We start from the raw sequence: 16828 nt of genomic DNA, 5'->3' as shown, positions 1-16828 counted from the left end.
TGATATTTAAGGATAAATTCAAGCATAATTTCTGATATGTCATATTCATGATAAATTCTTGCTAAGTAATAAATAAGAAGTGAAGGTTCAGCGGAGAAAGTCACAGATCCTAGCAGTGCAAATACAGCTAAGAAAATATAATCTCATACAAGTAAAGCAAATTAAAACCAAATACACCTTCTGATTCACTGAAATAAAGGTCATAATTATGCAGGAGCAGCCTGAAGGTATGAGCTGAGTTTGGTATTTTGGTAGAAAAGAGTGGACCCTGACAAAGCAGTAGTAATAACCAGTTGTGAACCTTCTTTTGAATCCCACAGGAAAGGTAATAACTTTTAGAGATAAATTAATTTTAAGTATAAGAATAATAACTTTCTTTCTTAAAAGTTCGGACATATCCCTATGAAACTTTTAAAGTAAGATTTTTATACAAAAATAGAAGATTGGATTTGCAAAAAATATATTAGGAATCTAAGACAGACTCTGGGAAATTGATGTATAGAGTAACTGAAACTTCAGTGTAGAAACACATAGAGCATTGTGATACTTCCCTGTTGTACCAACATACTGGATGTTTCACAGTGAAAATGGATTTTAACTGTTGCAGTTTTCTCAGTTGTTTGGTGGTGTTTTTTGTTTGGTTGTTTTGGTTTTTTTTTTTAATATTTTCTGATATTTTGAAATAATTCTAAACTCCAAAACTAGTTGGTTGCACACAAATATATTGTACATGTGCAATTATAAATTTATATAGGTTGTTTCAAGGCCTGATTGTTTCTAAATTATTAACTCTGTTAATCTATACTTTAAATTTACTAACTGAGAAGTGTGGTTTTAATAACAGAAACACTGTCCAGAAAATGTGGTATTAATAAATAGCACTCTGACACATATGTTCTAAGTCAATGAAATATCTGGAAAGCATGGTTAAAATAAAATGCTATTGTGATAAAACTGTGCAAACGAGCATTAAAATATCTGATTTTATAATAATCTGCCCTCTGTAATTCAAACAAAAAATATTTTTATTTTTATAGTTAACTGAAGTAGTAGTCCTCTAGTTACAAATTTCTCATAGTTTGGTTGACAGCTTGTACTATATGCCAAGCAAGTCCCTAGTGACTTTACTTATACTTCAATTAAACTTCTAAAACTACAAATTTAGGACAAAAAAACCCCAAACAACCCAAACATTTACAACAGTGCTAACAAATCAATCATCAAAACATCTTAGAAGTCCATCATCACATCACAGTTATCCTTTCTGGGGAAAGGTGTGGAACAGACCCGCTTGCATCTTCTATGATCCCATGGCTTTTCTCCCATCCTCTTCGAATTCTCCTCAGCTTTCTACTTACACAGGGCAAAAGTAAAATGATCTTACCTAGAATTACAATGGAAGGCAGAACGAGGGCAAGAACAAAATTTGGTGGTGTATAAAATCTGTAATATTCCTCTTCAAAAGCTCTTTTCCATCCATAAATCAGTACATGGAAAGTACTTATGACCAGAGCAACATATCCAAGTGTAGACTTTGAAAAAAGAGAGAACAGCATAAAAAGAAGATATAATAGCACTTGGTCCTTCATCTGGCAGTCCTAACCCATTATTTTAACATTCCTATTGAACATCAGGTTAAAATCAATAGACTATTTTAAATTAGCAATATGTGGGTGTAAGGTCAAATGTTCTGAAAACTACAGACTGAATTGTATACTGATTTACAACATATCTCTGATAGCATCTATATGCTTCAGTCAAAGCTGAAATGATGTTTGCACAAATTCTAAGTAATGGAAGTCAGCTTCAGGACATGTATGTGAACAAGGACCAATCCCAGTGAAGTTACTGGAACACCATCAGTTGTGATAGAAAATGAAGTTCTTTGGTTCTTAACTGTGAGGGCAGATCACTTCCAAGAGTCATGGCAATGGAGCAACGCAATTCTGATGGAGAAGATTTGGGGCCAACACTCCAGAACTCCATCTCTGAGAGATGCAGTTTGCTGCTTCCTCACAATAAGTTCCACCAGCTGTTGCCTACTGGTTAATGGGACTATCAGGAATGCAGGGCTTGGGCACAGTGGCACAAGGCAAGGAAGCAGTGGATCAAAAACAGGTAGTGCTGAAAGAAAGCAGCAGGTTTCCACAGCACCCTGCAGAGGACCTCTTATAATGAAATCTAGTGCACACCACATCAGGTAGTGCACACAGAGCATGCCACAGAAGGCAGTGCTCACAGGAGTCATTGCATGTTTCACTGAATCTGCCATTTTAAGAACCCTTTTTTAAAAGATCCCAATTTGCTTCCAAGACATTTCATACGAAACAGAATAATCAGCCACTTGTGGATATGAAAATGGCATATGCAGTATCTGAACAGAAGTTCTGATATGAAATTTGGGCAGCAAACAGTATTATCAAATCTAATGTTTGAATATGTTATTGCAGAATTTTGCTGGTATGACTGTCCTGAATGCATTGTTCTATCAGTGCCAACAAGGAAAAGGGCAGAAGTGAATCATATCCCTCATTTCTCCATTAGGCTTACTAATGAGAACTGTAACACTTCTTGAAAAAGGAACAGGAGGGAAATGTTACAAATTTTTCCCAGATTTTTCAAAAAAAGGTTTTAATGCTCATGTAAATTCAATCTGTGAACTATGGGTTTAGGACAACTACATATGTCTTTCTACCTTATGGTAAAAATAAAACCAGTTGGTAGCACTATGTAGAGTAGTGTTAGTAGTAGTGTTAGAAAGCCATATTCTAAAGTTAGCCACCCCTATGGATGCTAACATGAAAAACATTCCAGTTATTGAGAAATAAAGGATGATTGTATTGTGGCAGTTATTAACTTCAATCTGTTTAACACTGGAAAGGTAAGAGAACCTCAATCATTTAGGTATGCATTTTTATTTTCTTCTGTACTAGTTTATGACTGGATGATGTGGAGGAGGTAATACAGGAATAAAAGGCAGTGGATTTCCTGAAACATATGTTGTGCTTCAGGTGGAATATACATATTTCATCTCTGTCCCCCTCTCCTGGCTTCTTAAGATACAAAAAGAAAGGCTTGGACAACAGGCCCAAGCCAGAGCTGACCTATAGATGAATCCTATCATAGAATTGGCTGGGTTGGAAGGGACCTCAGAGATCATCGAGTCCAACCCTTGATCCACTACTGCTGCAGTTACTAGACCATAGCACTGAGTGCCACATCCAGTCTCTTTTTAAATATCTCCAGGGATAGAGAATCCACTACTTCCCTGGGCAGCCCATTCCAATGCCCTCTCCGTAAAGAAATTCTAATATCCAACCTAAACCTCCCCTGGCACAACTTGAGACCGTGCCCTCTTGTCTTGCTGAGAGTTGCCTGGGAAAAGAGACCAACCCCCACCTGGCTACAACCTCCTTTCAGGTAGTTGTAAAGAGTGATGAGGTCTCCTCTGAGCCTCCTCTTCTCCAGGCTGAACAGCCCCAGCTCCCTCAGCCTCTCCTCACAGGGTCTGTGCTCGAGTCCCTTCACCAGCCTAGTTGCCCTTCTTTGGACCTGCTCCAGGACCTCAATCTCCTTCCTAAACTGAGGGGCCCAGAATCATTGTATCTTAATAACCCCCATTTCAGTGGAAATTCCATCCTTGTATTAATCATCAAAAACATTATTTGTCAAAAAATAATTGAATTGAGAGTATGATAAAGAAACCCTGCCAACTACACCCTGGACTCTGGCTCAGTCCCAGTCATGGCTGTTCAGGAGATGAACCACAGTTTTCCACATATAGTAATAATATGCAAAGTCATCCTGACTTGCTGGTTCAATATACAAGGATGGACCCTCTTGCAGTGACTTTGGATGCCTCCCCTATGGGTGTATGCACTGTGTAGGATTTTCCCACCTGCTGGGAAGGGTTCTCCAAATCCTTGCTGCAACCAGGGCTGGCCAGCAGCTGCAGATCTGGATGATGCTGACATATGCAAGTGGTGATGTATCTTTCTTAATCACCGTCTTTCTCTTATGTAGTAATAATTTGATGCATTACCCTGTATATATTCTATTTGTCTGCTTTAGGTGCCTTGTTCTGTATTTTTCTTATTTAATTGTATTATTTAGTTATCACCAGTAAAACACATCTACTCTTCTTGCGCTGGTGTCCAAGTCTCATTTACCATCCTCAATCAACAAAACAATAAAAGAGCTGAAAGACCACCTACACTGATGTTACCACATGGAGGTGAGGAGAGACATGGGATGCTAACTATCAGAAAAGGACTTGAAAGCAGCAAGAAGGGATAGTTTTCCTTCACTGACAAATTCACGTTGGTGAGTTAGTAGCTATATCAATTTTATGTCTTGGGAACCTCTGCCTAGGTTTTAGAATGGCTGCTGGGAAAAGGGGAAGAACATCTTTGGCTGCTTTGGCTCCTTATCTTCCATAATACTGTGTTTCCTGGAAGCTGAGTAATAGATTAGCACATTTCCTATGGACTCCCCAGTCTTTTAGCTTTTCTCCAAGTCTTTTTTGTTCGTTTTCCCTCCTGATCAAAGGCAGTCTTTTAGTAAATATGGGAGATTCCCCGCCAAGGCCACTGGACAAATTTGCATTGTTTGGGGTGAAAAAAAAAATAAATGGAAAAGATGCAGGAGAAAAATCCCTAAAATGTTGTCCATATAAAGAAACACAAATCTGCTGGGGAATTTCTGTGGGACAAATCTGCTTCAGGAATTTCTACCTTCACAATTGTTGAGTAATTACCAGAAAATTATATGTACAAATGGTATTATCCAAAGTCCATGCTTATGGAAGGTATACTTCAGATTCCCCAAGTAACAGGATATTGCTAAACTATTGCTAAACTTCCAGATTCTAACTGGAATCTTGCCTGTTAACTTGCTAAGTACTTAAGCCTCATTCTTCTTTACTCTGGAGGAAAAATACTCTGTTCTTGTGCGAGACCAAGGCAGGGCAGCCCTTCCTCAAAGTGCAGCCCTTCCTCAAAATGTGCATGCAAAAGAAGTTTTAGTAATACTGCCTCTAAAAAACTTCAGGATTGTGCCAGTAGACATTTTGTAGAATGTCTACAAAAAGATTGGCTTCCTGCTATGAAAATGACAGATTTGTGCTGATTTTTGCTAAGAAACAAAGCTCAGCTTTCAAAGCCAGCCTGATCTGTCCACTGCCATTTTGTGTGATGTGCTTTGGACTGGGAAACAAAAGCAGTAGTCATTTAGCCTTACATTATATATTTACAGTACAACCTCCTTCAGAACATTGAAGAGCCAGGTTTAGCACTGCTTGCAACAACATTCTCAGTTTCCATGTATCTTATGGGAACATTCAAGGACAAGTTTCAATAAATGCCTGTTTCTGTTTGCAATGTGTTGGTTTAGGTTAGCTATTCTGCCTGCTCTGACAAAATATGAATTATTTTATATTCTTTTACATATTCTTTTATATTTCTTGCCCACATCTACCTTTGTTCCTTATCCAAAGATGTTTAGAAGAGGAAAGTGCTGAAGTGGTGTTTAAGAAAATGGATCCATTAGTTCCCCCAAAAGTTCTAACTCTGGGTAATGATGTCTCCAAAGTTTCATGCAAAGTTTACATTATAATAATTATTTACATTATAATAATCCGTTCACTTCAGTGTGTAACACAGTATCAGCTGTAATGTACCTCAGGATCCCAGAATCAGAGTTGGAAGGGACCTCTAGAGATCACCTAGTGTGACTCCCCTGCTAAAGCAGGATTGTCTACAGCACTGTAAAAGGTTGCACCCAAGCAGTTTTTTTAATATCTCCAGAGAAGAAGGCTCCACAAGGAGGCTCTCGGAGAAGCCTTCAGAGCAAACAACTTGTCCTCAGTCAAATTCTTCAAAATATTTCCAGATAAGTTCCTAATTATTTAAATCTGTAACTATTTTGACTACATTTACAGTGGAAATAACCACAGTAAATATGACAAAATAAAAAAATGCCCTTTGTAGACACATCACTAGGTGACTGTTGTGTGGGTTTTGACTCAGTCACATAAGCCTGAAATTTGGAAATTTCAGTAAGAAAAAATTAGACACAGATGCTGGGGTTTATGCATGAAACTCATTACTGGATAAAAGCATCACCTTGGCCATGACTGAATACATATTTTCCTCTTCTGCAATATTGTTTTACATCATCCCACAGCAATACTATGGTTCCTGCAAAGAGAACTCTGGCTGACAGTGTTGTTGTAACAATAGAAGATGGATATTTCCTCCCTCTGAAAGCTCAAAATCATGAGCAAGAATAAACAGCTGTCAGTGGAAAGCTAATTTGAAACATTTTTCAGCAAACTTTTTGTAGACCTGCCTGCAGTGTTCCATCAAGGGAAGTCCTAGGAGAAGAGAAGAGATTACTTTACAGACAAAAAGCCTCTGATAACTACAGCCCCAGCAGTGTCCTCTGTCATACCCTTTGAAATGACTGCAAACTATGAAGTGCAACCCAAGCCCTGAGCAGTAAATTCCTGTGTTCTGAAGGCAGGAATTTGTAAAAAGTGACAGGACTAAGAATCAGGCAGTATTACTATAGTAGCTATGTTGAAAACCTGTTAATCAGGACTAAGTTTAGACTCAAGTACTGAACCCAAAGTCAGAGAAAAAAACAAGCCAAAACCCAGAACTGCATGTACAGACTTAGGATACTTATCACAAGACTGAATCCTATTAAATTTTTTTATCACTGATTGCTACCAAACACAAATGGCAATTTTGTTTGGAAGCAAACATTAACTTGTTTTTTAAAGCCTGTATTTCTAAGTATTTTATGCTAATTAGGTCTGCCTTTCGTAGATATTTATCTGAGTAAGGATGGCAGTAGAAGGCATACCATGACCTGCAAAAACTGCTGCTTTTAATAAACATAGGCTCATATTTTACTAATAGGTATTTTCAGCTAACGGGGATAATGCAGTTAAGAAATGTATTAAGTTCCACGCAGTGGAGGGGAAGCAAAAGTGAGTCAATGACAGAGGACTGTGTAATAAAAATCCTGCAGGACAAATAAAGTCTCTGGTTTTAATAGCTGTGCATCTGCATTCAAGAGTAGCTCATCAATATCACTGCCTTTCACAACTTTATCCAGATTTATCTAAGTTGAATTTAGCAATAATTTCTAATAAGGGAAAATGAAGAGATTAGTGCTCATTGGGTCTTGGCTGTATTGATTATTTAAGTTCAAGAAGTGTAAAATGCAAATTCCTGTATTCCTATTCTAACACTCACAAAATGCTTAATCTGCCTTCAAGGTAATACAGCTGATGAGTTATGTTGGTTTTATTCACTTACCACACAGGAGAAAAAAACCCTCTCATTGTGTTTCTAAGTGCTTTTCATCATCATCAATGAATTCTTATTAACAACTAAACTCCTTATTTAAATAAGTAACACACCTGAATAAAGCTGAACTCCCTCCAGTTTAAGGCACTGTTTACTGAAGGGATTGAAGTTACTGCCAGCAAAGAAAGCAATCCAAGACTCATTATTCCAAAAGAGATATACATTTCAATTCTCCACACTTCCTCCTCATTCCAAGAGTTTTCAACATTTGCATGAACCTGATAAAATGATAGAAAAAAAGCAGTTTATTCTATAGAATATTAAAAATATCAACAGAAGTTATTATTTTGCTAAGTAAAAGTCTACAGCCACAAGACAACTATAAAATGGGGTCAAATATTTCAGAGATTTCCTCATCTTGGAGAAAACAAACTATTTCCTTACTGCTGGGCTCTTGTTAAGATCAAAATAATTTTAAACATGGAAACTTAGATGAGTTGTTAAAAGAAAATGTAACATTATATGCTATTTTTAATATTTATGTTATAAAAAACAGGTAAATCTGTGCATTCCTATATACTGTAGAAAAGTTTCCATGTTTTTAAGAACCTTGAAACTTAAATTCTAACAAAAGCTGGGTAAACCTGCACACTTATTTTTAGTTTGTTACATTTCAAAATAGTTTAGCATCATTTCCTGCTTGTTCTTCATCTTCCTATGTTGAGTCCAATCTGTTTTGCTGTTTCACTGTTGACATCAGATACATCCAAAACTGTTTCTTGTTAGAGAGCTTTGCTAGAAAGCTGAAGCAACTCAGGTCCTGAAAAATTAACAGGCTTAGATAATAAATTATTTTTACACTTTCAGGTGAACTGTTGTGATATGGCATGTCTTGAAATAAGTTCAATAGGAATATTGTTAGCAAGTGAGATTTTCCTAATATTATGTCTTAGGAATGTCTTAGTAAAATTATCAGCGAGTCCTTTTGCTAATATTAAGAATGAACAATTAAGAATGAACAATTAAGAGTTTCTTGCTGCCTTTTATAATTGCTCTTCCTGCCTTTCTCTTTAGTTCTATTTTTCATGCTATCCTCTTTAGAGTCCGTGGACCCAGTCCCTGTTAATTTGTCCCATTTGATTTGATTTCCTTAGTTTGACTTAGTTTTCTCTTCCACCACATCTCTCTTTCCTGCACATTTTATGTGCTGAATGCCAATGCTGCTTTTCTGTGGAATCACTTGGAAGATGAAAATAAGCAACCACAGTGACAAAGAGAAGCGTCAGACCCTCTTCTAAAGGATGGCAGATTTATTTGAGATTGTTTCAGGGTCATGCAAGACCAATTGCTCTCGGGAACTGTGAGTCAATTTCTCTTTCCTGTAATAGATGAGTTCATGGAATTTTTATTATTAAAATACTTTTGTCACTGGTCCAAAATGCTACAAGGTAACATTATTTTTTTTGTAAACTCAGATGTATCTATTAGTATTATTACAGAATCTATCCTTACCCCTTTTTGTTACACAAGTAAATGCACTAATAATATATATATTTCCCCTGTATGTTATGTATACATAGAGAGGAACAGACCTCACAACCTCAGAAGTTTCCTGCTGTTGATCTTAACCTGTCTATCCTACATTCTCCTTGTGTATACTGCAGGGATCTAAGTCAGACACATCCTTGATTCCCCCTACCCCACAAACTTGACTGCAGCTTGACCCATGAGGTGAGCACAATGCACAGATGTTTCTTTAAGTCTCCCTTCTTCCTCAGAGGTAGCTATACATAAGACAACCCATAACATTCTCCACGGAACACAACGGAACAGATTAAGAAAACACTTGTACTGTGTTCATGAGCCACATGCATACAGCCAAGGCATTTTTGGCACACTGAACTCAAGACTGGCTTACCTGTTGATATGCCATATTGAGGAACAAATACCTCTCTGATCTCCTCATAGGCAAGCAGAGGCTGTATGCCACGTGCACTGCTGCAAAGAAAAAGCTGAGCAGTCCAAGCTGCTTTCGACACTGGAGCCAGTTGTCCAGCCACGGTGGAAACCTCCTATACTTGGTACCATAGTAAAGTTGGTAAGCAGCAGCAATAAGTCCTGACAAATACACTAGAGAAAGTAAAGTGATAGCAACAATTGGTAGAGTTTTGTTCACAATCTCAATGGGGATCTTGTAAAAGTCACTCTGTTGATTTTTCGTGTATGGATGGATTACATCTCTGACGAAGGAATAGATGAAAAAAAACGTTGCCAGGCTAATAGCAATCACTACTGGCCCCTTCCACAGTGTGAACAGTCGCAGAGGTAAGTTTTCAATCTCCCTTGAAGATGACAATGCCCCCAGATCAATAGGAATAAAACTGAGCTGACGGGCAAGCTCTATAACTTGATGGCGAGCCTGAACATTGTTACTGCATATATAGACCTGTTGGGAAAGTCAAGTGAATTGTCTGTAATCAGAGAAAGAGACTAAAAGATAAAACCAAACCAAAACAACAACAACAACCAAACAAAACCAACTAAAAAACCCATGACAACAAAAAAAACATGACAAAAAACCTAAAGCACCCCCAGGACAAAGCCACAGCACTACTGGTAAAACTCTACACTGTTATCCCATCTTTTATCACCAAGATAAGAACGAAACCACATACAAATCCAGCCACAGTGAAACTATGAGAACTGTTATAGCAACAGGGTAGCCAAAACAAAACTGGCTTTTTCTTGGAGTTAATAATGAGCTGATTGTGGGATGCCCTGGTAACCTGTAGAAAGAAACCTTCCCTGCTGAAATCTCCATAGGACTGTATTGAATGTGAAATAATGACTAAAAGCATTTCAGAAAATCACAAGTCTCTCAGGAATCTTGACTGATAACCCTAGAACACCTGTAGCATAAACAGAATGAAAAGCAGAGAATGGCATGATTCTTCCATGTATAAGAATTTGAATATAATTTCACAGTCCAATGTCCACAAAAAATTGAATTTTAAAAGAAAATATAAAAATAAGCAGCCAAATAAGAAATCCTTCTAAAGACTTGTTTATTACATGGTGAAAAAAATGCACTGCTAAAAAGTACTTTAAATGTTCTTTAAAATTTACAGAAGGCTATAGTTTGCCTTACACTGTGTGCTGATCAACTGCATTAAGACAAACATAATCAGTTTTGACAGAAGTTAATTACTTATAGTCAAGAGCTATTCTGAAAGAGGATAAAAATAATGTGGTGAGGTTATTTTAAAAATTATAATAATTCTGTATCAACTGCATTCCATTTAAAATCTACCTGAAGTAACAGAAAACTCAATTTAGTCTCCAGTAATCATGTTACACCAGTTGTTTCTCGTGCCTTTCTCAAGAGTCCATAAAGCCATGAAGAACTGGGTTCTCATATAGGCTTAAATCCATTGTATCACTTCAGAAAAGCATGAAAAACATCCAGCTGCCCTTTCTAAGTGCAGGACAGATTTGGAGAACATCCTGGGAAGGAGTCTGACCATGATGTTCCCACAGAGTCCTGCATCAAATGAATGATCACTTAGAAACATATGTCCCTCCTTCTGTTTCCTCATATTTATGATGCTGGGGCATTCTACAAGCTAGATGATTTCTTTAACACATTTCTAAAAGCTAGGTGAGTTCTTTAATTCATTTTTTTGTTATATGGAAGGCAAATGTTTTTTAAAACAACTGGCTCCTGAGCCCTGGGTTCAGAGCCTCATATTTCTGTGCATCTTTTTTGATATTTCACTCCATGTAAACCAATACTGTAACTAAAATATACACGACTGTCTCTACCCTTGTAGAGAGCATAAGGATAAAAATTAACACATTTTCTACAGAAGACATTAAGACACAACCCCTGTGCCTGTAGTCATCTAAAGGTCAGCTGTCTAAGATAGTATTCACATTTCCTCTGCAATTTTTAAAGATTAAAAGGCATTTCAGGGAATGATTTGGACCACTCCCTCTGTATGTCTTAGACTGGAAGAACCAGACCCTGGAAGCTTTTTGGCTACTAAAGCTTAAACTAAAGGCCCTGCATTTTAGGTATGTTAAGTCATGCAGGATGAATCCCAAGAATTCTGATGCTGCTTTCACCCAGTTCCTGTCATTTTCATCTTACAAACAAGTTAAATTCATACAAATATAAACCTTACCTGTCTGCTGGCATCCTTTGGTCCTAACTGCAGTGACCAAGCCGAAACAACATTGAATCCTTTGACAATCACAGAATCTGGGAAAAGCGATGCCAAATACTCTGCGTTGGAGTCTGGATATTGGTCTACTCTTGTGTTATTGCTGACATCAATCAGAATTTTCCCTGCAAGTAAATGCTTGAGGTCCCATAAAGAGGCATAATGTTCTCTGTGTATAGCTACAAAAATGATGTTTGTTTTTGCTACTGCATCTTCATGGTGAGTGACATCAACGACATGAGGAAAGAACTCAGCAGCAAGTTTAGGGTTTCTGCTTCCCACGACCACATGGTACCCACATCTGATAAGCCTAATTGTCAATGACTTAGCAAAGTCTCCAGTTCCAATTATGCCTATTGAGACCTTACTGACATCCTTGATGCCATTGGCAACATTTGGTAGAAAAGTTTCATTGAGATTCTTAGGACTTCCCATCATAGAGATTGATTCCATTCTTCCAAGACAACAAACCTATGATTTCTTCTGAAAAAATTAAAAAAGAAAAAAAAAGAAAATGTAACAGAAGGGAAAATGCAGCATCATAAAATTTTACAAGACATCAGCATCCATCAGGATCCATAATCATCTCTGGGAGCAAAATATGTAGGTCTAAGTTTCATGTTATGTTTTCTTAATACAGTATGTACTAATCAGTTACGTCTTGCAATGTGTCACTAATACAATATTAACACAGGGAGAAACATAAAATACTTCAAGCACTTCCATAACAGTTACAAAAATAAATGGTATTTTTTCCATCTTCACTGTCTTCCACTGTCCTGTAATAACCTTGTGCTCCCAAAACTAATGGGCAATGGAATAATGAGGAGAAATATGTAAGGAAAACTATGTAATTCTGGAAAATATTAGAAGGCCAGCATAAGGATACTGAGTTCATGGAGGCTGAACTATGTTAAAGGCTTGTGCACATGAATATCATGGTATCCTATACTGGCCAGGATGGTATGCAGAAGTCTCAAAGCTTCAAAAGACAGGGCTACCACCATGACACAGATCCTCACCTCTCAGCCAGGGAAATGGGCAGCACACACGGATACAGTGGTAAAGACAAGAAGGGCAATTTGCCAAAGCCTGCTCAGGAGATCACTAATGACACTGCTAGATCAGACTGCTAGGTTTGGCCATGGATGTATAAGGATTAACTGGTAAAGGATTAAAGGCTGTGGGTCACAAATATTCCTAAGAGAATTTTTCTCACCAGTCAGAGAAGATAAATCCTGGAGACAGCATTACATGAAAAGCTAATGGCAGGAAGAGAAAGATTTCATGCAATAATAAAAGGGAGTTTTAGGACTCCAGTGAAGTAAGGGAGGCTTTGAAGATCAGAGGCTAAGGGTCACAGAAAAGTAAAACAACTACTGCTTTATCTTTGGAGAGAAGAGGTCATAGTACTGTAGTAAAGTTGTAGCAAAGACAAAAAGACATCACAAAACCCTACAAACAATCCCTGGGAGTGAAGTCTTCACATGAAACCATGGTTATGACACAAGCGGTTCTGCACTGTAAAGCAGGAATAAGGTCTGAAAATAAAGGATGTAACGAGGATGAAAGACAGGCAAAGAAGCAAAGAGAAGCCATGAGGCTGCTGTCTTTGGAGCAATCAACAACAGATGCCATAGAAAGGAGGAGTAACAAAACCAGTACTCTAGGAAGAGATTCTAACAGTGAATCTTTCTGACAGAGGCAGACCACATAGACTTTAATGCATGCACTACAAAAGCACTGACTTCTTTCTCACCACATGACCTGAAAAGTATCTAACATATGACCAAAATACCAGTATTTCCGGTACTGTGATGGCTTCTCACCCAGGAACATAATGAGAACAGCTGTATTTTGATCAGATAAGAGATATACATTCACTGCTTAGGGTGGAACACATACACATTCACTGTGTCCCATCATAGAGCCCCATTTCAGTTCACGCCATGTGACATGAAGATGCTGCAAAACTTTGGTATAGGAAGAGAACTGCCATGAGGAAATGGGGTACCAGTACCTTTTAACCATACTGCAGTCTACTTTCTTTTTTTGTCCAAAGGATCCTTAGGAGAGTGGGCATCAAGGATCTGGACATGGTGAATTGCTCTGGTGAGCTGACTTTGGGCTACTATCCAAAGTTCCTCACTGCCTGTCCTAAGGAAATCAGAGTTTAAGAAATAGGATAAAATTAACAGGAAATGGCAGATGTGATTCCTGGGCAAATAATCTTAAGAGGTGGAAGGGCTCAAAGAGCTGGCAGTTACTGTAAAGGACTATATTAAATGAACAACAGCAATTCAGAGAAAATAGTGTGTAAGACTGTTTAACTGCATCAGGAGAGCTTTAATGACCTGAAAAATCAGACAGAGGGGCAAAAAAAAAAAAAAAAAAAAAAAGAGGCTGTGCATGCATGGCTTAGGAATTGTATAAAGGCAGTGCTATCATATAGGGATAAAATCAGAACAGGAATGGTAATGATTTAAAGCTAGTGAAGGACATAAAGGGTAACAAGTAGAAAGCAAGGTTTGTAACTTAAGAGGAAAATGAACAAAATAGGCCAAAGTACTACACATCTTTATTTCAGCCCTCAGCAGAAAGATTTATTGTGAATAGATATTTAATGAAATTGCTTTTGCAGGGAAATAGAAGGTGAAGTCAGAGTGGAGAAAGTTTAAGAGTAAATGATAATGATAAAGTTAAAATTAAATAAAGATTTTCAAGTCATCAGACACTTATGAAATCCACCCTTGATGCTTAAAATGCTTATTGAAGTGACATCTTGAGAACTCGAAGAGGACAAGAGAGGCAGACTAGCACATACCTCTAACAGAGAGGAGGAGGAGGGCTGAGGAAAGGAAAGACTTGTTAGTCAAACTTCAGCCTCGGGACAGATTTTGCATCAAGCTTTTGAGCAATCAATTTCATAATTAGATGAGAAGCATGGATAAAAAGAATGAGAAGTATCACTCCAGGAACTGACTGCACTAAAACCAACCTTCTTTTACAAAATATCTGGCTTCACAGATATCAAAAACAGCAGGAGCAATATAAATTTGACATTTGCCCTTAGATAAGCTAAGAAAACACTACAGAGTTCTGTCAGCCAGAAGGTGACACAGATGTGAAAAACAGCTTGTGGGAAAATAACTACTGGAGGAGAAAAACGAACAAGCAGCCGTGCAGTCCCTGAATCGGTGACCACCCGCTCGGCCGAAAACTTACAGGGTGCAGGCTGAGGCGAGGGACCAGCCGGACGCCGGCTGCGGGCCGGTGCCCCTTGGGCGGGCTGGCGGGCGGCAGCGCGGTGCGAGGATCCACCCCAGAGGAGCTCGGCGGGTCCCGGCTCCTGGCCGGCATCTCCAGCTGCAACGACAACATCGCCCGTGACAAGAGCGGAGACCTCCCCGCCAGGCCGCCCCGCCGTCTCCGTCCCCCCGGGCCTCCGCTGCCAGGCCCGGGCGCAGGCGGGCGGAGGCACCCCGGCTCCGCGCCACCGCCAGACACCGGGGAGTCCCTCACCGCTGCCGGAAGCCGGGCCGGGTTGTCCGACCCGCATCCCGACACCGCCAGGCCCGCCAGAGCCTGCCCAGAGATGGAGCAGCCGCGGCAGCCCGGCGCCACGGCACGGGGAAGCGGGGAAGCCCCCGTGGGGCGACGGCGGGCACGGCTGCCTTAGGGGCGCCCGGCGGTGATGGGACCCCCTCTCGCTCCGGGCTCGGCGCCGCTCACCTGCTCCTGCCCGCCCGGAGGACCTGCGCCGCCGCTCCTGCTCCTCAGAGTCTGGCTCCGCAGTGGCGAGAGGGAAGGCGGAGCCTCTCCTGCCGCTGCAGCCCGCCCCCTGCGGCCGCTCCCCTATCCACAGCACCGCGGCCGGGGCTGAGGTGGCGGCGGAGTGACAGCGGAGGGGGTCTCCCGAGTGTGGGGAAAGAGAAGGACTCGGCCGGCCTCGGCGCGCCCTCAGCCTCTGTCTCCGGTCACCGAGCTCCGGCCGCAAACCCCTGGAGCCTGCGCCGCGGCCCAGCACACCCAGAGCCAGCGGGGACCTGAGGGGTTCCCTGGAGAGCTGAGGGCAAAGGCAGCTCTGCTCCCGGGCCCTGCCCTGTCTCGGCTGCTCTCCTGGCAGAGCGGTGCTGCTGGACCCCAGTCGGTGCTGGCTGCAGGGTGAGGAAGCTGAACCATAGAACGGCTTCTGTTGGAAGGAACAGTTAAAAGTCATCTAATCCAACCCTCCTGTAATAACCAAGGACACCTTCACCTAGATCAGGTTGTTCAGAGCTACATCCAACCTGACCTCGAGTGTTTCCAGGGATGGGGCATCTGAGCAACCCATTCCAGTGTTTAACCACCCTCACTGTTAAAAATTAATTGGGAGTGGATGTTGGATGTTTCTGCAACCCAGGCCAGCTCCCATAGGTGTGGGTGGTGGCAAGATGGCTCTACACATTTGCTGTGTACCTGGTGTACTCTGTGCTGGTGGCATTTGTGCTCTGATTTCAGTGTTGCACAAAAGGAGAGGACATAGGAGGCTCAGCCACATAAAAGTGAAGGTAAACCCCAAGATAGGAATTGTATATTGCTTGGCCAAGGGAAATTCCAGTTGAAGGCAAGGGGAGCTTTTTCCTGAAAAAGTGTAGCATCCAATTTTAATATTTTCTGATTTACCAAATTCAATCTTTCATTAAGCTGTGCTCTGTCTATAACAATGTGTAATGCTCAACTCTTTGTGTTTAACACATTTGAAACTGACCAATGATCTATGTCACTCATGTTGTAGCAAAAAAGTAACACATGAACAGATGACTGAAAAGGAGCCATATGATCACAGTGAAACACTGAATATACCCATTTTCATCCTTTCTGTTTGCATACTGACTTGTTTCTATAGAGTATTTACTGAGAGCTTAAGCAGAATGAAGCATATAACCTATTCAAATGTTTGTTTCAATATGTAATCACAAATTACTATGCTATAGAATTTGAAAAGAGAGATGAGAAACTTTTCCATTGTAGTTCAGAAGCCATTCCCCCCTAAACATACTTAGTATGTTTAAAAATTAAACCCAAGACAGTTTGGAGGATTTAACTTGATCTTATGTTTTCTTTGCACCTTTCTGAGGTTTTGTGATTTGAATATCCTTGTTTGAAATAAAGACTAAAACAACTACAGCCTCCCTTCCATTCCTGTGTAACTGACCCATTCAAGCAGGAGAGGCATAGAGTTCCCCATTTGGCATGGAGTTTTTTGTGAGACCAAAGGTACATACATACCTCTTATGTACTTAAATC

The 16828-nt window shown here is 40.0% G+C and overlaps 1 protein-coding gene across 1 annotated transcript; it reads right to left on the bottom strand.

The window, feature by feature from the left end:
* Nucleotides 1–1085: 1085 nt before the first annotated feature.
* Nucleotides 1086–15355, bottom strand: STEAP2 (STEAP2 metalloreductase). The gene is made up of 6 exons (XM_030446368.1): nucleotides 15272–15355; nucleotides 14765–14905; nucleotides 11501–12022; nucleotides 9235–9762; nucleotides 7430–7594; nucleotides 1086–1532 (listed from the first exon to the last, which is right to left on the bottom strand). The coding sequence occupies exons 3-6, from the start codon at nucleotides 11990–11992 to the stop codon at nucleotides 1245–1247; spliced, it is 1473 nt and encodes a 490-aa protein (XP_030302228.1). The 5' UTR covers nucleotides 11993–12022; nucleotides 14765–14905; nucleotides 15272–15355; the 3' UTR covers nucleotides 1086–1244.
* Nucleotides 15356–16828: the final 1473 nt, after the last annotated feature.

The sequence above is a fragment of the Calypte anna genome, chromosome 2, assembly GCF_003957555.1.
Source record: "Calypte anna isolate BGI_N300 chromosome 2, bCalAnn1_v1.p, whole genome shotgun sequence".
Classification (NCBI taxonomy): domain Eukaryota; kingdom Metazoa; phylum Chordata; class Aves; order Apodiformes; family Trochilidae; genus Calypte; species Calypte anna.
The sequence above is the reverse complement of the archived record's forward strand: the minus strand, read 5'-3'. Positions and strand labels throughout refer to the sequence as shown.